The 21,947-nt window shown below is 39.7% G+C and overlaps 1 protein-coding gene and 1 pseudogene across 5 annotated transcripts in view; both read right to left on the bottom strand.

Moving 5' to 3' along the window:
• The window catches only part of Wdpcp (WD repeat containing planar cell polarity effector), a 370,658-nt gene that overhangs the window by 193,892 nt on the left and 154,819 nt on the right, over positions 1-21,947 (bottom strand). For all 5 annotated transcript variants that reach the window (XM_029554805.1, XM_029554808.1, XM_008850627.3 and 2 more), the window contains one exon: positions 3,009-3,618. In XM_029554805.1, coding sequence (XP_029410665.1) covers positions 3,009-3,618 — 610 coding nt within the window. The remainder of the gene's footprint in view (positions 1-3,008; positions 3,619-21,947) is intronic.
• On the bottom strand, positions 19,804-20,165 carry LOC103748089 (annotated as a pseudogene).

Here is a 21,947-nt window from a genome sequence, read left to right on the forward strand (position 1 = left end):
AGAGGGTTGGAAAAGGTTGTGGTGAGATTGGGGAGCTTTATTTCTCAGTATAATAATCAGGATCTCCTATCTTAAAGTAACAACAGTCTATGTATGTGGAGGTATGGAGTAATGACCATGCTAGAAAGACATCTTGAATAATGTACCTATTTTTTAAAATAACATAATACTTAATGACTTTTTTATTGGGAACATGACACTTGACTCTTCCAGCTGCTTCCTAAGGAAGGTACATATTTGGAAGCTTTCTTATAACAGAGAAGTCCTTTTCATACCCAGTATTTTCTGTGTGACCACTGAATGGTATAACATTGGAAGCTCTATCCTTAGAATAGAGTTTTCCTGCAGCATTATATAGACTGACCTAATCTAAGAGTGAAGCTCCAAAAATGTTAGCATATTGGCATGAACCACTGCCACGTTTACATATGACAGTATCTTATTTTAAACTATGATCTATGATTTGTCTTTACAATTTTAAATCGTAAGCCTCACCTTTCATGTAAAATTTTCCAAAGGCTTGCATAACAAGCATTTGAAAAAGAATCTCATAAATGCTCTCTCTTGGGAAAACTGCACATGCAACTACCTGTTTACATATGCAGCAACTTGAATTATACATGAAAATGCCACATGGATGCCCAGAATCAGCTCTGTGTTAATTCAAGAAGTATATTAATTTTTGGATGTATTTAGTAGCAGATCATAAGAAAAATCTGTTCTTTAAAACTGGGTTTTCTTCTTTTAAAAAAATGCTGGTTGGAATCTACTATTTCAAGTAATCTACTCCTCTCAGGAAAGATAATTTGATATAAATATTAATTTCATAATACATTAAAAATGAGATATAAAGCTTTAAAAATCATTAGGAATTCCATATTTAGATCTTTAAAAGAGCCTGTAAGACTGTACAATTTCCCTACCCTACAAAAGTTAATGAAAATACAATTTAAATGATAAATGTCAGTTGCAGAAGTTATCACCTTTTTATTTGAATGCTTGACTTCTATTGGATAATTCTATTCCAAGAGACCTTCTTGGGAAAAAGAGGTGACAGCCAACTCATTGCCTAATTGATTTAGGAACAGTGCCCAGGGAGACAGTCCAATTAAGTTTACAAGCTGGCAATTAGCAGGAAGCCCTCTAAATCCCTACACTGAGAGCCTGTTTACTTTAGTAAGAAGGCAAATGTGCTAGAGATAGGAAGAGGAAGCTGTGCTTTGTGCAAAGCTGCTGTGAGTAGGCCCACAAGGGAGAGCAGAAGAAAAGCCAGGTATACTAGGCAGCTGGCTTCTGTTTGACAGGTAACTGAGTAATTTAAAGGGTGAGAGAGGGAGAAAGAAGAAAAGCAAGGGACAGAGAGAGAGAGACAGAGAGAAACTGTGTCTATTTTAACAGACATGGAAAACATCAAACATCTACTTTAATTGTTGTTGTGTACGGAGACATACAACTGTTAAACATGTAGTTGGGAAAAGTATAACTGGATTATCTCAGAGTAACGAGGTCCCAAACATTTTTAAACAATTTTCACATTATGACTAGTTAGCTGCATTTTTATTATTAGAAGGAACACAGGCTTCATTGTATGCATTGTATCCTTCAGGTTAATCAAACCATTTTCACTAAATTTATTTCCTATGTTCAATTACAGAGACAAGTAGTCACACACAAAAACAAAGTAAACTGAAAGCTATCTCTACTTACCAAACACTACAATGTCTTCAAAACCTTAACTTTGTGTCATACAGCCAAATCCTATATATAAGGTTTCAAAATAAATTTTTCTATCTTTCAAATTGCCATAATGTATATTAATTAAAAAAAGTTTTTGTAAACCTAAGTCCTTTGAGAACATTAAATTATACAAAACTTGCTTGGTATTTCAGAGCATACCTGTGAATCCAAAGATACAAAAGGCTAATGATCATCATAATAAAATTTCAAGTTAAAGTTTCCTGGTAGAAATGAGGTATATTACATTACGCTTATAGATACTGGTGAAGTGTTTGTATATTTCTGTCCCAAGGGGGGATGGTCAAAGATCAAAAAGTTACAAGGATTGTTGGCAAATTTTAAATAAATATCTGACTTCATTTCTTTTTAAACATTTGCTCCATACAATTCCAACCTGAGAAGCAATAGGCATGGATAACCAAAATTATTTTTACAAAAAAGTATTACATGCTATAACAGTTGTTCTCAATGAACATAAAAGTTACTCTAAAATTTTTGACTTATGTATTTCTTAAGGAATATTTCAATTGCACAATTTATTTTAGAGACTATCAAGTCAAAGTGCAGACATTTTAAGACATTTATTACTTTAAAAATTTTATTATTTTTATTTTATGAGTATATTGCCTGCATGTATGTGAGTACACCTGTGTCGTGCAATGCCACGGAGGTCAGAAGAGGGCTTCAGATTCCCCTGGAACTGGAGTTAAGGATGGTTCGTAGCCACCATGCGGGTGCTGGGACTCGAACCCGGGTCCTCTTCAAGAGCAGTCAGTGCTCTTAACCGCTGAGCCATCTCTCCAGTCCCTTATTTATTACTTTTATGTGCATGTGTGTGCCTGCATGAGTTTATATGTACTGCATGCATGCAAGAGCCTGCTGAGGCCAGAAGGTGTTGGATCCCCTGGAACTGGATTCAGAGGCAGTTGTGGGCCACCATGTGGGTACTGGGAACCAAACCCAGGTCCTCTGCAAGAGCAGGAAACACATTTAACATTAAAGCTGAGCTGTCTCTCCAGCCCTGAAAGCTCAGACTTTTTAATCATCACAATGGACAATTAGTGCAAATTCCCAAGTGTTCAATATCTAATGTTCCTTTGAGAGTCAGAAAATCATCCACAAGCATTTCCAAGGAAACTACATGAAATGCTTAAAGGGCAGAAACACTCCTATGTGATGACAAATAGAAAAGCCACGTTTAAAGAATAATTTGATTGCTGTAGATACTATGACCAGCATGAACACTGTACTCACCAACTTCCTTGACTTACCAAGTTTAAACCAAAGCACACCCAAAGGTCCTCTGTCGAACCTGAGAAAGAGGAGATCATAGATGTCTCCTCTTTGAGGCTTCTGAGAAACAATGGGAGGAGCTATCCACTGCATTTGAACAAGACTGCTGGAAACATCAAAGAATTTATTGAACTGCAGAGTCTCCTTGGGTAGGCGATCTTCAGCCAAGAGCTGGATGTTAATAGGGGATAGAGCAATATCAAAAATCTGCAGCTCCCCTTGGTTGCTGCCAACTAGCAGAATGGCACCACTTGGGTGGCAGCTTATTAATGAAGGCAAAAGTTCAGCTTGGGCCAAGAGAGTCACTCCTCGGTGGGTTTCATAGAGAATTACTGAAGAGTCTTCACAGCCCAGAATCAGTTTGTCTTCAGTAGCATCCCTGCAGCAGCTTATGGCCTTCGATCTCAGGGGTATTCTGGTAACTGACACACAATGGATTTTGTTCCGAACACATTCATAGATGCAGCTGTCAGCCATGGGCTCCTTGTCTACACTGATGGAGCACTCCACCGTGAACACCTGATACGGTTGTTTGGTGCCAAAGCAAACATCCAGTGGATTCCATTCTGTACGAACAGAACTCAGAACCTGTAAGAGATGTGCCAAGTCCATTAACACAGACCTACTTTTGCTTCAGCTGTCATGCTCAGGAGAGCATTTTAATTTGAATTTGAAACTTATTAAAGACTACCAACTGCACCTTAACTATCAATAATGTAGAAGTAAAAGTAGTACATGTATATGTGCATATATATCAGCATAGCAGCAGGAGTTAAACCATAAGATTTTTAACTTTAATATTTAGTTTTAGAAAAAGAAATCTGTAAATCACTTAAAGTTATATATGTCTCACAACATATAACAACTAGTAAGGTGGGATTTTAATAAAATAATAAGGTTAGCAGAATATATTTAAAAGTTAAAAAAGTTAGAGGACTTTAAAGAATTGGGTAATATAATCTTCTTTCTACCCATCACCCTTACTAATTTTGAAAATATCAATAGACAATTTGCCAGAAATATAATTCTATTTAGTAGGGCTGGGTACACGAGGGGGAAAAACTTTAGAACTCTATAGAGTTCTATAGAATTATTTTGCTATCAGAAAAATAAAAAATATGACAGATTGTTAGACAGACAAATGACCACAGAAGAAACAGTGTTATGTGCAGGCTTTAAAATAAGAGAAGAAATTTAAAACTAATAAATGATACATGTTAAAACTTGTAAAATGCAATTTACAAGTTATCTAACATAGAAAAGAAAAACTTCTGCTTTACCTGCCCACAGAAACACGAACCCAGAAAAAATAAATATAGTTGGTCATTCTAGAGCCAGGAGGGTGTTATTAAAGAGGATATTTCCTAACACTTTGCTAAAAAGTGAAACATTAAATGATGTAGAAACATTAACACTTAGGAAAAAATTTTTAAAATTGCACATCTACAATGTACATCATGCTGTATCATGTGCCGTTTGAGCTCACTGAGAAGCTGGTCCTGGATGCGGGGCTGCACCCTCTTCCCCATTTTAGACCTAAGCATATTTGTTTCAAAGTGTCTTCCAAGGCCTCTTGCTTGGGGAATGACTTGGTTCCCCAACTCTGTAATACATAGGGGAAGAGAACAGCAAAACAGCCCAAGAATAAAAACATTGTGCCTCTGAGAACAGCTAGAAGGTGAACTTTCCAACAGAAGCTACTGTTGTTTATCCCATGGTATAAAAGTGCCTGCGGTAGAAAAGAAACTGGACGTTCAGCCATGGGAAGCTCAACCATGGAGAGAAAACTCACTTGGGAGCTCCTGCTGACTTCTCAGTTTCCCCAGCTTCACAGTTTGATAATGTGATGGATAGCTTTAGTGTCAACTTGACACACCTGGGTTGAGGGAGCCTCAGTCGGGGAATTGCCTCTATTGAATTGGCCTGTGGCCATGTCTGAGGGGCATCTTCTTGATGAGTGATGTGGGAGGGCCCAGCCCACTGTGGGTGGTGTCACCCCTGGGCAGGTGGGCCTGTGTTGCATAAGAAAGCAGGCTGAGCAGGGGCCAAGGGAGCAAGCCTGTAAGCAGCGTTCCTCCATGGTCTGTGCTCCAGCTCCTGCCTCCAGGTTCCTGCCCCGAGTTCCTACCTTGGGCTCCCTGATGAACTGTGTGCGACCTGGAAGATGTAAGACAAATAAACCCTTTCCTCCCCAAGTTGGTACTGGTCAGAGTGTTTCGTCGCAGCAATGAAGAACAAAGACAGATAATATCCTCTCTTGCTGATGCTCTTGGTTCTTTTACTTGGAAGCAGGTGAACACAGACACTCAGCTGCCCTAGACATCTCTTTTGGGAACACCTGATGGCTGCCTTAAAGGAGTTTCCCGAGTGGGTTTTTGTCTGATGTTTTTTAGCACCTGATTTTCATGATGTTTCTCTCTTTTTCTCTCTCTGTTTCTGTTTCTGTTTCTCTGCTTCTCTCTCTCTCTCTCTCTCTCCACTCTTTAACTTTGGATTGCTACATACTTAATCAATTCCCTATTCAAAATCAAGAGTATGGCTGTCATAGAGCGTTCTTTGTATGTTCAGAACATCAACCACCCCCAACAACAACAACAACAAAACACACACACACACACACACACACACACAAACTATAATGCAGAATCTGATTATATTTGACTGAGATATGTCCCTGAGTTAATAGTACTTGCAACAAAGTCACTTTCTTGTATGTGATACTGTGCTACAGAAATGTAGGATATTATTACAATTCATTTTTACTGTTTTAACAATTTCTTGTGAGTCAAACCACTTTAAAATTAAAAGGTACAGAAAACTAAACAACCCATATAGCTATGTTATAGAATGCTGGGCTGGGAAAGGGAATGAGAGTTGGGGTGCGTGCGTGCGTGTGTGTGTGTGTGTGTGTGTGTGTGTGTGTGTGTGTGTGTAAGACAGAGAGAGAGAAAGAGAGAGAAAACATATACATGGAGGTCTGTGGTAGACATGGGCTGTCTGCCTCATTCTCCATTCCACTTTATTTTTGGAGACAGGGTCTCTCACTGAACTTGGAGCTCTTCAATTCAGCTAAACTGACTGACCAGCAAGCCCCAGGGAATCCTCCTGTCTCTGATTCCCTAGTGCTGGGATTACAAGTGCACATGGCAATGCCCAGCTTTTTATGTGGGTGCTGGAGATTCAATCTTAGGTCTTTATGCTTGTCCAGCAAGACTTAACTGACTAAGCAATCTCTCCAGCCTTGATGTGATTAAAAAAAATAAATCTAGGGGCCAGAGATATAACTCAGTAGTTAAAAGCGTTTGCTACCCTTGCAGAGGGCCCAGATTCAATCCCCAGCACTCATAGCAGTTCACAGTTGTCTATAACTCATTTCAGGGATCTGATGCCCTCTTCTGGCCTCCATGTGCACCAGGCATGTACATGGTACACATACATACATACAGGAAAATACTCATATACATAAAAAATAAAAATAAAGCTTTAAAAAAATCAGTCTAACAGATCACTAGCAATGTAATCTTCTCAAACTGAAAGATTTTCACTTTCCTGTTCAAATTTTTCAATGACTCCCCACTGACTAATGGTTACAATTTTCATTCCCTTGATCAGAACACAAAACACTGTGGGGTATTCCAAATTGCTCCTTTCCTCACATCCTTTTTCTTGCTCTCATTTTCTTTTTTGTCTGATAAATATTTTAGTATGAGTTGTGTGCCAGGCATGGGCCCTGGAGACAGAACAGTGAAAAAAATCCTCTCTGTCAGGGAGCATGTGTTTGCATGGGAGAGAAAGTAGCATCCTGTCCTAACCCACTGTGTGACACCTGTAGAACAAAAGACAGGTCATGAAGAAAGAAAGGCAGCGAAATTACTTAGCCAGTTTTATATTGTGTAGATGTCTTCAGACAGCAAAACCCTAGACCCAGGTTGAACTGTGCTTCTCTGCTTTGGACAACCAGTAAGGAGAATGCATAACTACTGATGATAAAGCAGAGCGCTTAGCAAGCCTCTGCTAGAGCTTGAATCGGAAAGGTCCCCTCTAGGCTCCTGTTCTGAGTACTCAGTCTCCAGCTTGTGGAGCTGTTTTGAAGGCTATGGAGACTGTCAGAGGTAAAGCCCTGTAGGCAGAAGCAGGCCACTAGGGGCAGGCCTTTAAGAATTAAACCTACCCCAAGTGGTTCTGCTTTTTCTACACTGAGTCCCACATGTGAACGAAACACTTCCCACCACTGGCACCACAGCCAGGGCTGCTCCCACTGCCATGCCATCCCCTCAGTGACAGGCTCAACGCTAAAATGATGAGCAAAATCGGGCTTTCTGTACATTGTTCTCTCTGGTGTTCTGTCAGTGATGAGAAAGAAGGTAACAGAAAATCAGTGCCAGAGAAACAGAATTGCTGATAGACCCTATCGTGTGGTTCTTGGGAAACAGGATTGCTAATAAACCTGATCTTGTGATCCTTAGGTCTTTGGAACTGGTTACTGAGGGGATCTGAAAGTTTAGAGATCCAAGTTAGATAAAAACGAGCCTGAGGTCGCTGTAGGGTCAGGTTCAGAGTACCAGAAGACCATTGCAGATTGTACGTATGACAGAAGTTCATCAAATACTACACTCAGGAGGTTCAGACAGAAACAACCACGCTACTAGGAATTGGACTAGAGGCTATTTCAGCAAATAATATGCCCACATGTCCTGAAAATTTGAATGAAAGTGAATTTAAAAGGAATGGACTAGTTTATTTGAAGACAGCATAGCATTCAGGATGTGGCCTGGTTTCTTACTAGCTGTTTTTAGCCAGGTTTACAGTGATAGATGCAGAGACCAAGAAGAGGAACAGGCAGGTTGGAAAACTGTGCTGCTTGGCAAGAAAAGAAGCATAAATACACTTATAGTTGAGGACAAGGAAGGAGAAGAAAGCAACTACCATTGTTAAGAGACTGGTGCCATTAAGAAAAAGCAATGTACTTTGCACATGGACAATAGGATGGTGCCTCAAGTAAAAGTACAAATCCAGCTGAAATTTGAAACGAGTGCCTAAAAAGAGAAGCTCCAGGGCGGCCTACTGGGAATCAGGCACACATGGAGGTGTTTTTCTTCAGTCACCCATATACTGGGAGGTGACGGCCATAGTCCATGGAGGCCTAGATGCTGCTCAAGTGAGCAGAAGCTGGCATTGTCTACATGGTGCTAGCTTTGCAGATATGTAAAATGGAGACAGTGAGGGTCATGAAGGCTTCCATTAAGACTTTTTAAGAAATTCATGTGAGGCCATGAAATGTGCATCAGGGTCAGATTCTTTTTGTAGGGAGCCCCTGATATATAAAACTTGAGGATGAAGCATAAGCCGTAAGCCCAAAGGGAGACCCCAGGATGTTGGAGACCAGAAACATGGACCATCTGCCCATGTGCGGAGGAAAGCTGTAGGCATTAACTGCAGCCAGCACAAGGTAAAGGCCATGTTTGTTGAAAAGGGAAAATACGTATGGGTGGGGCTGCCCAAACCTTTTGGGAGTCGAGATAATGTCATCGCGTCTCCACGTGCTGGACAGGGCCTTGGTGTTTTTTCTGCTGGGTTTCAAACTTGGTTTGGTTCAGTCTTTCCTTGCTATCTTCCTGTTCTTCCTTTTTGGAATGAGAATATTTACTCTGTGCTATTGTGTATTGAAGTATGTAACTTTCTTTTGATTTTGCAAGGGTCACAGCTAAGAGTCTGCCTTGAGTTTCAGTAGAGACTTTGGCTTTGGACTTTGGAACAGTGTTGGATCTCTTAAAACTATGTGACATCTGAAGTTAAGTTCATTTTGCATTATTAGACAGCCATAGCTTTTGGGGGCCGGAAGCAGAACGTTACAGTTAATCTGGGAAGGTTTGACTTTAAAACGTCCCTACAGTCTCAGGGTTTGTGTGAACATGTTTCTGCGTGTGGCAGGGGTTGCATGCACATGTACAAGTGTGCATGTGTGGAGACCAGATGTTGATGTCAGATGTTTTCTTCAATCTCTCTGATTCAGGTAGACTGGCAGGCCAGCAAGTCCCAGGGATCCTCCTGTCTCTGTCTCCACAGTGCTGTTGATAGAGCTGCATGCCACCACATCCAGCCACATCCAGCTTTTTACATGGATATTGGAGATCCAAACCCAGTTCCTCACACTTGCAGGGCAAGTACTTACCGACTGATCCACCTCCATTCTCATGTTTTTAATATCTGCCCTAACCTGTGGTACTATTTTAAGGCTGTGGAGAATTTCAGAGGTGGGACTTGATTGGTGAAATTAGGTGATTAGAGGTGGGCATTTGAAGTCTGCACCTCCTGCTCTAAGTAAGCTCTCTTTGCTTCCTGTCTGCTGTCATCTGAGGAGTCTGTCATACACTCCTGCTGCCATGAACTCCTCAATCTGTTCCCTAAAACAACAGATACAAATGCCCCTGAAACAGGAACCTAAACTAACTTTTTTTCACTTAGGTTATGTCAGGTCATAACAATGCAACACAACCAATATATCGTGGTTATGATTATGGGTAACTGTCTACTTGGTAGAACCTTGAATCACTTGGGAGAAGGGCCTCTGAGAATGTCTGTGAGGGATTGTTTGGATTGTGTTAGTTGATGTGGGAGGACCTACCCACTGTCGGTCACACCATATAGATGGGCAAGGAGTCCAGAACTGTATAAAAATGAAGGGATGAACTGAGCACAAGCACGCATGCATTCAGTGCTCTCTTCTTATGACTGTGGACATATGTGAATATCTGTTTTAAGTTCCTGATGCCTTGACCCCCCCCAACCCCCACCATAATAGACTGAAATAAACCCATTCTCCCCTAAGTTGCTTGGGTCAGAGTATTTTATCACAGAAAAAAGAGAAACTAAACATGTCTGTGATTAGATTAATTGAGGTTGGAAGATCCACCTTAACTGTTCCTGAAGAAAAAGGAGCAGGTAAGCTGAGCCCCAGCACTCACTGCTCTCTCTTCCTAACTGTGGATGCAATGGCCAGCTGACTAGTCAAGCTCCTCTTGCCATGCCTTTCCTGCCACAGTCACTAGAGCAAAACAAGCCCTTTCTTCCGTGTTGCTTTTGTCAGATAATTAGTGTAAAAAGACTGAACCAAACTAAGTACTGGAATGGTAGGTGAAATATCACATCTCCAGAAAATATAATTTTTGCAACGGAACACTTAGAGCATAGTGAATATTTTAAACCAAAAGAAATAGAAAAAAATTGAGAGGCCATGCCATGCTGAAGAGAGTCTGTACTCAGTCCAGGGGAGTCTGGATAGAAAGGCCCAGTCAGATGGCAATATGGCCATAAGTCACAAGTTAGGCTTGGGGTTCAGGGCCCAGGATGCCAGGCTTCTTTGTCTCTAGAAGCACGTGAGAAACTCTCATAAAAGAAAGGGGGAGGAATATCGTGAACAACTCTTTCCCCTTTCCAGCGCAGTCGATTCAAGATTATTCTGAAAAAGAAAGTAGCCAAGGTCAAAGTATGGTTTGCTGTCTTCCCAGCTAAACATTTGGATGATTGTGGATGCCTGATGAGACAAGAACCATCAATGAGACTTGGGAAGGAAAAGTGTTTCTTACTCTAGAGTCTGCCTAAAGTCTTTTATCAGCTAAGAGTCAAGAATTCTAGCATAATACATAATATTATAGAGAGTCTCCCTGTAGCCCCAGATGGCCTGGAACTCACTATGTAGACCAGGCTGGCCTCAAACTCAGAAATCTGCCTGCCTCTGCCTCCCACGTCCTGGCATTAAAGGTATGCACCATCATGCCAGGTGACAATATTGCTTTTATACAGAGATATTTTTAAATAAGAATGTTAAAATAGCAATAAACTATGCTTGAGACCTCAGTATATATGACCTTCCACTATGGCCTTACTAAATTCTCAGATGTGAACCTGAGATCTTCTGGAAATAACACAAACAAGGCTATAAACTTTTATTTACAGAAAAACAGCTTAAATTCCCCACAACCCTAGAGACCTAGAGTTTTACTTTATCAGGCATAATTCTATCCAGCGCACCTTATGAACCACTCTGTAACTTCCTTAGCAATTCTTTGAGATGTAATTTCCAAAGCCACCCAAATCACATAGAGCCAGTGCTAAGACAGTTAAGTATAACTCTTGTAAGGCCACATCCACATTTAAGAATGTCTTTTTCTTCCTCTGAGTGCATCTCTTTTCTATCACCGCCCCCAACAACCTGCAAACAACTTGTGCTATGTTAACTCTTTTCTTAATCAACGCCAACCCTGCTTCATACTGACTCACCCTGAAATTCCTTTCTATGGTAAAGTCAAGAATCCCAGCTTCACTTGAGCAGAGGTCTCTGAAAAGAGATCTTACCTCATGTTGACACAGGTCACAGAATGGAGCTGTCTCCAGCCCATGCCCTACTGCTGCTGACAGCTGACAGTCATTTAAGGGAAGAAAATGTTTTGTGTAGTATAACTGAAACACTATTTTTGTGTGTTGCTTTTCAGGTACTGAACAGTGTCAATATACAAGATGGGGTTTTGGTTTTTAAAAATCTTTTCAGTGCTCCAAAATTAGTTGTCATCATCTACTCTTTAGAAGCAGGGACGACAAGGTTCAGAGAGACAGGCTACTAAAGACAGAGGGTCTCTACAAGACGCTGCTGGTGAGCAGAGGCAATTTACAAGTCTATACTGCTAGATCAGCCTTTCTGTGTGATCAGAAGGAAAGAATGAGAATCAGGGACAGAGAAAGAGAAAGGGGTGAAGGCATAAGCACTGCAAATGACATTAAAGCAGTGGAGTGGGGCAGAAGGGGGCTTGTGTTGGGCCATTCTGTCAGATGGTGCATGTAAGAAACACTAAATATCAATCTTAGCTGTCAAACACTGTAAAACTTCGGTTGAGAAGAGGGAATTCAAATCTTTTCACCCTCTCACACACCCTGTAAAACTTTTGTTTCTACAAAAACCCGGTTGCTTTCCTGGAATCTGACAGCCTGGGGGTTGGGGGGTGAGCCTCTTCCTTTTCCCTCCACCTAATCCCTTTGCCCCTTCTTCATTTCCTTTGTACCAAGTCTTTTAAAACTAGCCAACCAGAAAAGACTATGAGATCAGACTCCAGCCAATGGGGAAAAGACACAGTATCCTTGCACTAGGGACAAAATCTCTCAGACTTCCTGCTCAAGTGTGCTTGATTGACTGAATAATGCAATGCACCCTTTTGCTAAAGTAGAAGCTGCCTTGCCGAGTTACTGTGTCTACATGTTCTTTGTGTTCTTTGCCTGGTATCATTGGGGTCCTTGGACCTCAGATTTTATTTCTAACAGTGTGTACAATGGCACCTCTGCATGGTTGGCTACAGAAACTTGGAAAGGGACCCTTAAGGGTGCTTCATCGTTGGGCTGAGTTGTCCTGAGTTGCTCTGTAAATAAAACTGGTAAAACATCTCCAAGTGAACCAAACAAAACTGTCTCCTCAAGACAAAAATGGCACAACTGTAAAACGATACTGGCCATTTAATATCAGTTTCTTCTGTGGTATCACATGGAGTCTTTTGACAGTAGTATTATATGAAGAACAATGAGTTGAGTTTATATGACTCTCAGAAGAATATGATGTCAACATTGACATCCAAAATACCTGCATGTTTAAAGTATTTTATATATATGCCTTCAGATTTTGATTCTAAGTTGGACCTGATGCTGTATAACCACTGCAGTCAACACTGCAGTGTGGAAGGATCATAGTTAGAGGCCAGCTCCTGTTTTGGCAGAGGGAGTTCTGAGATCCTGGGCAAGCTCAACTCTTAGAACTGTAGTGTTCTCAGCCGTAAGAGAAGGATTTATTCACATATGTTGTAGGATTGCTATAAAAATTAAAAATAACTAATAAGCAAGGAACAAAGATCCCTCAATAAATAGTGGCTGTTATTGTTATTGCTGAAAGGAAAGCCCTGAATTCTTTGGCAAGGACTACAGGTCACAAAAAGTACAAAGACACTAAAACTAAACAAAATCCTATTTGGCTACTTAGAATTGATGGGTGATACTTAGGTAAGTGCAAATTGCAGTAAATGTGGAAGATTATTATTTTTTTAATTTTATTTATTTTTATTTTATGTGTATTCGTGTATTGTCTGCATGTAGGTAAGTGCACCCATGTCATGCAATGCCGGCGGAGGTCAGAAGAGGCCGTCGGATCCCCTGGGACTGGAGTTACAGAGAGTTGTTAGCTGCCATGTGGGTGTTGGGATTCGAACCCAGGTCTTCTGCAAGAACAACCAGTGTTCTTAACTGCTGGGCCATCTCTCCAGCCCCTGTGGAAGATTATTTTAAATACAGAAAAGATATGCCTTGGAAGCTAATATTAAATGGGTTTCATTTATCTATGACATTTAACACTGTGCTTCTCATATGGTAATGGCTCAAAGAGTACTACTGATCAAATTAATTTAAATAAGATGCACAAATTATTGAGAGATGAAAAAGCAAAGACTTTTAAACTGTGAAAAGTCTGAAAAATCTCAAGGTGATGTTCTCTGCTTCATACTAAGGGAAGTGCAACAAAGAAAAGAAAGAAAGGAACTCAAGCGGTGCATCACCTGAACCACAGGCTACCCAAGGTCAGGTGTAGCCAGTGAGGGGGAAGCTGTGTTCCAGAGATGGATGGCCACGGCCCAATATTTGGGTCATTTAAATTTTATTATTATTGAAGTTTTGTGATTTATGTATATTATTTGATGGTATTTAGATCCCATCCCCTATCCACATCTTTCCCCCTGCCCAGTTTAATGTAGTTCCCCTCCCAATATATAATACATATGTAAAATTTATATACTAAGACCCATAGGGCCTACTTTGTGTCCGCAAATGTCCTTCAGTGTAGGCCCACACATTGGAGCCTGGCTAATCTACCAAGAGTCCCATCCTTGAAAGGTATTGTCTTTCCTCCTGCCAGCAGCCATCAGTTACAATGATTATCTTATTATTATTATTTCTTTTCTTTTTGAAAACTGTGTAGTGAAGAAATAAATGGTAAAATTTTAAAACTTCAAGCTAAGACACATCAGAAAACACTCAGGTAAAGTCTTGAAATTTCCTTAAGAGAATTGTTTTAGCCAAATTTAGCTCAGTCAGCTTTCACGTTAAGCCAGTTGAAGGGTGCATTATGGGGATCCTATATTCCCATTAATTTAAAAAAGCTAAATTTGGAGGAAATGGTGACACACACCTACAATTCCAGCATTTGGGGGTGGAGGCAGGAAGATCAAGGCCTGAAGGTCATCCTCAGCTACACAGCAAGTCCTTAGGAAGCTGGTGTCTACCCAGTCTCAAAACACAAAAGATAAATTTGAAAAAATTAGAATTCTCCCAAGAACCAGCAAAGGAGAACAGCAAGGAAAAGAAGGCCAGAATCAGTCAACATGACTGATGGCCAATTCTGGAGGATGTTTTAAAACTCAGGAAGAACAAAATGCAGACAAGCAACGAATGAGCTCGAGACTGGCCCAAATTCTCAAGTTTCATGTCAGCCAGAGAGGATATCTGTTAGGAATTTTTAAAAATCACCCAATATGCAAATCAAGAAAAATTATTTAAAGAGAGGCCTTTTCTGGCACTGAATCTTTTACCAGTAGGTAAACAGGTTACTTAAAAGATTATACAGCAACCAGAAGTTCTTAGCTTATCACTGGGATTTATTCTGAAATCTACATTTTTCCCCATCACTTTGCAGAAATTTTTAGGAACAAGAGATAAAAAGTACATTTTATTTTTACTTCTTTTTATGAAACATTCAACACACACATAAAAGTAGAGAGAAAAATATGTGAAAAAAGCTTTAGGAAATACTATCTTTTTGCCTCAATTTTAAAAATAAAGAATCACATACAGAGTTGAAGCCTGCCAGGCCCCATTTTCTTCTCTCCCTCCACAGAGACAATTCACTATTATGAATTTGGTATTCATCTCTATGTACATTATTATTCATCAATCTAGAACAGCCCTGCAGAACACAGAATTATCCTAAATGTTTTAAAAGTTTATATAATTATTAAACTATATCATACCAAAATTTCTTTTTTGCTCAATTTCTTCTTCTGGAATTTCACAAAATCACCCACCTCTAGTTTATTTTTCTATATAGCATTCCACCCACTGAATGTACCACAAACTGAACTAAAGCATCAACCCATTTTTTTTTAAAAAAATTTGAGACAAGGTCTCACTCAGTTACCCAGCAGGCCATGAACACACAATCTTCCTCCTTCAACTTCCAGAGTAGCTGGGGTTATAGGGCATGCACCACCAGGTCTCGGTCTCCGTCTCGGTCTCTCCTCCTCCTCCTCCTCCTCCTCCTCCTCTCTTTTTTTTTTGGTGTTTTAGAGTCAGGGTCTCCCTGTAGCCTCAGCTGGCCTGGAATTCGCTATGTAGATTATGTAGATCAGGCTGGCCTTGAACTCACAGAGATCCACCTGCTTCTGCCCAACTCTCTCTCTCTCTCCCTCCTTCCTCTCCCCTCCCCTCCCCTTCCTCCCTTCTTTCTTTGGCACAGAAAACTTTTATTCCTGTAGAAATAAAGCACACTCGTACCATCTCACCAACAGTTTCAAGAATCACAAAAAAATGCAAACTCCATGGAATACAGTGTAATATAGACAGGGAAAAATGGTCCCTTGCATTATACTGGCTATAATACTGAGGCAGCCAACTGACCTTATTCAGTGAAAATACCTTTAACACAACGAAAAAAATAACTAGTTACAACATCCAATTCATTTATAGAACTCAGATGTGCTTAAAAATGTGCTATCTGCTTTCATGAATAACAAGTTTAATATGCTATTGGTTATAAAGCAAAAACTGAATTCTATTAAAATTCCTCTGTGTATCCTCATTGCTAAGCTTGAAAGATCAAAAAGGTACATTAAAGCTGTTTCTACTTCTTTTTCCCTCTTTGAAGCAATGCTGCTATGAATACTATTGCAGTGACTTTTTGTACACAGGGACCAGCTTTCCCTAGTGTCAAGACTCACCTTCAATTCTATTAGTTATTGCTATGTTGTGCTCTATCAGGATTTACTAATTTACTCTTCAATAAGCAGTGAGTGAGAGCTCCCTATCTTCCACATATTTAATGAAATATACCAGCTAAACGAAATAGTAATATTTGTGCTAGCAAAGCTGCCTCAGCAGGTAAGGGCACTTGCCACCAAGCCTGATGACCTGAATTCCATCCCCAGAAGCCACATGGTGAGAGCAGAGAACTGACTCTCACAAGTCATCCTCTGACCTCTACACATGCACTGTGGGACATATGTGTGCACACACATACATACTCACAAACATACACAACATGTAAAAAAATTTTTTTAAAGGAAAATAGTAGTATTTGTTTTCAAATGGATACATCCCGTATTTGAATATTTTTAGTTAATTCTGACATTTGCATATGGGACACATATATAAATCCCATACAAACATAAAAATAAATGTTTAGAAAGATAAACCTGCCTACCATTCTTATAGCCATCCTTGTCAGCATGTAAAAGTCATAGTTGTACGTTTGTATTAATATAATCTTCTAATCTACAGAAATACTTGTATTAACAGCCAAAACATCAACTCAAAAACTTACTTCATGAATGAACAGGAAAATAGATGGTGGAACTGAGTAGAGACCCACTGGTTTTTGACAAGGGGCAAAGGCAAGTCAACAAAGAAAGTGCAGTCTTTTCAAAAAACATTTCTGGAATAGCTAGACATACACATGGAACAACAAGGATCTAAACATTTATCACAAAGTGCAGGTTCAAACTGCAAGTTTTACCATGGCCAAGAACACACCATCCTTCATTTTGGAAGAGGAGAGCAGTGGTACCATAATTAAAAGGGTGCGCCACCACGCCTGGCATTTTTAAAATCTCTTTAAAATGCCATATAAAATAGACAATTCTTTTAAAGAAAAAAACCAAAAACCCACTAATAACTAGACAAGGATTAAAAAGAGCACTATAATAGCCGGGCGTGGTGGCGCAATCCTTTAGTCCCAGCACTCGGGAGGCAGAGGCAGGAGGATCTCTGTGAGTTCCAGGCCAGCCTGGTCTACATAGTGAGTTCCAGGACAGCTGGGGCTACAGGGAGACCCTGTCTCAAAAAGACCAAAACAAACAAACAAACAAAAAATCATCCTGAGCTGGGTGTGGTGGCGCATGCCTTTAATCCCAGCACTTGGGAGGCAGAGGCAGGCGGATCTCTGTGAGTTCAAGGCCAACCTGGTCTACATAGTGAGTTCCAGGCCAGCTGGGGTTACAGAGAGGCCCTGTCTCAAAAAGACCAAAAAAGGAAAAAAAAAGCACTACATATAATAACTATACAATACAATAATGTAGACTATCTTAAAATGAGAGGAGAGGAATGAGCAAAACGGGCAAAAAAGGATGCTCTTAGTAATTCATAGTGCTAATGTGTTAGTACAATCATGACACACCCTGACAATGAAGGTGTTTATTACAGGACAAAGGCAAAAAGCAATTATGTGATCTAATACATTCCTTGTGTCCCTGAAAACTAAGAGTTTTGGCACAGAAAAGAGGAGCTATAACTGTAGTACAGAAGAACTAAAATTAGGAACTCTGCAGTATTGAGTCAGAAGCATCAATACAGACACACATAAGTATGTAGAGATATACAAATCCCTCTACTGAAGAAATCTAGAAACAACTGCCAATCCCCAAACAACAGGCCAATATACCTAATATCATGACTTGGGCCTAATACATCATTTCCCATAAAAGAAGCCAGTGTCTTGGAGAAATGGCTAATTCCAGCCTAGGACCAAAAATGTACAAAATGAACACGAAACACTGATGCAGCACAAGGAAGCCACGCGAGACGAGCCACGCTGAGGTCATGACACGAGGACCGGGCAGGAGCTTCACCGATAGAGGTGGGGTGAGCTAACATTCTAGAGGACAGAATTCATGAAGTGTATGAAATAGAATGCTTGAATCTAAGAATTCATGATGCCATTTCAAAAATTAAAATTGATCACCTTCACTAGGGAATAAGTTTCTTATCTCAACAACTAGGAAAAAGGCAGACATTTGTTTCTTCTGCTTTATTTTATATAACATTAAATGGAGTCATGTCCAGGTGATAAAATGAAATAACAAATTAGAATATTATCAATTTGTAACATCAATGAATTCACGCATCTGGGAAGTGAACATCAGTAGCTGCTAACATCAAAAAACAAACAAACAAACAAACAAAACCCAAGAAAGTAAAGGGACTTCAAATTATGTGCCTAGGGACAAAAGAACCCTATATGGTCTCACCAAAACTACTAACCCATAGAATTTTCAAAGTACAGAGAAACATGAGAAGGGTGCAATGTAGATAGAAGCAAAACCCAGACCACAGGACACTATAGTTGCAACAGATAACTTTTAAAGGAAAGAAAGGAATGGATAGAAGCTTATAGATTGAAAGAGCTTTAAAGTATACATTAAAATGCCTTCAATGGACATTAAGCTATTGTTTCTGGGAATGTACACATAGGCCATAAAAACTGTCTAAATACAAAGAAAATGATTGAAATAAGTGGTGATGGTTGCTTTGGAGAATGGGGTAGGAGTTAAGATTGTGACAGAACACAGGGAGATTCTTCAGAGCGCTGCAAAGTTCTCTCTGGGTGCTGATTTCCAGGGTGTTTCCCTTATAACAGCTCATAAACTCTGCATTTACTTTGTGTGATTGCTTTATGTGTGTTTTATTTCATAACAAACATATATTTTAAACAAACATTAATAAACACCCTGGTATCTCTAAGATGGAATATATTTGTCATTTGGCTGAAAGCTGACACAGCAATGCAATTCTTTGTCAGCGACATTTCAAAAATATTTTGGCTTTCCAGTTGAAAACACTTGTAATATTTTATGGATTTCTCCTTCGTCAAATATGTTAATAGTTGGATACATTACTACGTTTCCATCAGTTACTGTTCCTGAAAATCACTGAAAAAATAATGTTTACTTCTTAGGAGAAGCTGGGTGCAATGGTGGAACATGCCTGGCAGAGGCAAGAAGATCAGGATTTCAACGCTAGCCTGGACTACACTGGGCCATGTCTCAAAAAACAAAACAAACAAAAAATACCAGTACCACTAACAGAACTTGCTAGAAAACACTGTATTTGTGGAGTTTTTGTTTTCCTAACTGTAGCAACAAGTTTTAAATTTCAGTAGCTCTGCTTATGCATCTGTGATTAATTTGATAAGCAAATTCAGTTGAACTTTTCTCAGTAAGATATTGTGGTATTACCATTATACACGGAAAGAATGATCAGAGTCATACGTCTAGAAAGTTAAAAGTGTCTGCTTAAACATTAAAAGGACGAATAAGTTGTTATCGTGACATTATTGTCAAAGTGAATGTATATGACAGTTCTAAGAAGATGGCAGGAATTTTTCAAAATGAAGTCTAAGGAATATGAAGAAATGTAAATGAAAACTACCATATCATGTATGATAATTCACACACAAACCGCTAAAATACGTGTGTGTGTGTGTGTGTGCGTGTTCATGTGTGTGTAGAGTCACCTATGTGTAGAGATGCACATTTGTGGGCTGCACATGGAGGCCAGAGGTCAACTGTGACTGTAATTCCTTGGGTGGAATTGCCTTTTTTTCTCTTTTAAAATGCAATGATTTTATTTGCTGATGGGAGTTTCTAGGCTAGGTTTCTTTCTCAAACATACTTCATCATATTAAAAAGCAAAGGCCAACTAGTCCTCAGACTCTGACCCATCTTCATCTTGACTAATCTGGAAATAATGAAGTTCGCAGGTCTCCTTGCCAGATGCAACCACATGAAGCCAGTCACGAAGATTGTTTTTCTTAAGGTATTTCTTGGTAAGATATTTCAAGTACTTTTTAGGGAATTGTTTCTTCAAAACAGCTGTGGTTTTTGTTCTTCAACGTGAACAACATTCCCCAGATTTCCAGTTTGTCCACTGACTTTAACCTTCTCCGGCAGAAATTGCTCAAAATTCCCAGAATAAAAAATTCCATCTTCCACTGGATGAATAAGGTCCAGATTAAACCTCCAGTTTGACCGTTCAGGTTTTTTGTCTTTCTGTAGCGCCATCTTGATGGCCGGCCAGCTGTGGGAAGAGCCCACCTTGCTTTTTGAGATAGGGATCCTTGCTGGGGCCTGGTGCCTGTCAATTAGGGTAGGCTGGCTGGTCAAAGAGCCCAGGGTTCCTCCTGTTTCTACCTCTCCAGGGCTAGGATTACAAACTCATGCCATCACACCTGGCTTTTTATGTGGTGCTGAGCATCAAACTCAGGTCCTTAAGCACTTAACCAGCCGAGCCATCTCCCCAGACCCTAAAAGACAGTCTTAATGAATTACAAATAAAAGTTATGTTTTCTATATTATCTCTATTGTATACGTTTCAAAAGAAATTTTTTCTTAGACCATTTAACACCTTTGCCCTGTGCTTCTAATTAAGATATACACTATTTGTTTAGAGCTCGGTGGTGTGAAATTGAATCAGTGGTTTTCTAATATCCATAAAATAAAATTTTACATGTTTGGCCTCGGAAAGATAATTTGGTCACAGGGAGCTTATTTCTGTTTCCTTTGTTTTCTTTTCTTTTTTAGCTGCTTGGTAAGCCAATTTTCTACTTAGGTGCTACTGTTAAAACTCTCATTTACTTCAGTATGTGGGCTTTATCCTTTCCATGGTCTATTATGCAAAAAAGATGAGTTCTTTTTTTTTTTTAAGTAAAGCAGTGGGTCTCAACTTGGATGCACATGAGAATCACCTAGGGAATCCTTAGCAGATTACTGATGCCCCCTTTGGACCAGAGATTCTGATGGACGTAGTCTGGTGGCCCCCATCTTAAAAGCTTTGCAGGTGATTACAGTGCATTGCCAAGGGTAGGAGATACTGTTCTAGGACCCCGCCACCTTGTAAATGAAAGCTGATTATCATCTGACAAAACCTAGATAGGAAGTCCTTTTTTAAAAAATTCTATAGTTTAACAGAGCCAAGGTTCAACCTCTCTATGATGCTATTTTTTCTTTCTGGTTGTAATTTTAGGTTTAAAAGCATATAGTAGTATTGGATGATGATTAGTTTAAGGAGTCTTCTGGCTGCTGCTGAACAAGAATGTCATATGCTGAATACCACTACTTGTATAGACTGGAGACTTTATTTTAGTATATGATATGCTGAGGAATGTTATAAAGATTGTCTTATGCAGAAAAAAGCCAAACAATTATTTTCCTAGATCTTCTACCTCCCACCAACATTCACGTTGTGTTATTGAAAGGTCACAAGAATTTCTGAATAGCCAATTTTTACAACAGTTGAATTTGGATGGAATAACTGAAAGGGTCAAACTCTAAAAACAAAAGCTCTTGCTAAGAAAATGAATCATATATCAAAACGTTAGAAGTAAAAAGTGGAATATTATGCAATAAATGGTGCATTAAAATCATGTGTGGCGAGGTGGGGCTCAGTGGTAGAGTGAGGCCCTTGACTGGATCTCCAGCAGCACAAAGGTGATACACAAAGACAACACAGAACTTTACAGAAACTGACTCAGACTCACATAAAGTGGGTAATGTTATAAAGATACAAAGTACGGAAAACATGTCAAGAAAAAATATAGAGAACTCCCTTTCAAAAACCCAAACTCTTGGGGATAGAGAGGTGGCTCAGCAGTTAAGAGCACTGGCTGCTCTTGCAAAAAACCTGGGTTCGAGTCCCAGCACCCACTTGGTGGCTAGCAACTGTCTGTAACTCTGGTTCTGGGGGATCTGACACCCTCTTGTGACCTCTGTGGGCACTGTAGGACACGGGTGCACTTACATACATGCAGGCATGACATGCATACATGTAAAATAAAAATACTAAAT

Source organism: Nannospalax galili, unplaced genomic scaffold (assembly GCF_000622305.1).
Source record: "Nannospalax galili isolate Female #2095 unplaced genomic scaffold, S.galili_v1.0 scaffold805, whole genome shotgun sequence".
In the NCBI taxonomy this organism is placed as follows: Eukaryota; Metazoa; Chordata; class Mammalia; order Rodentia; family Spalacidae; genus Nannospalax; species Nannospalax galili.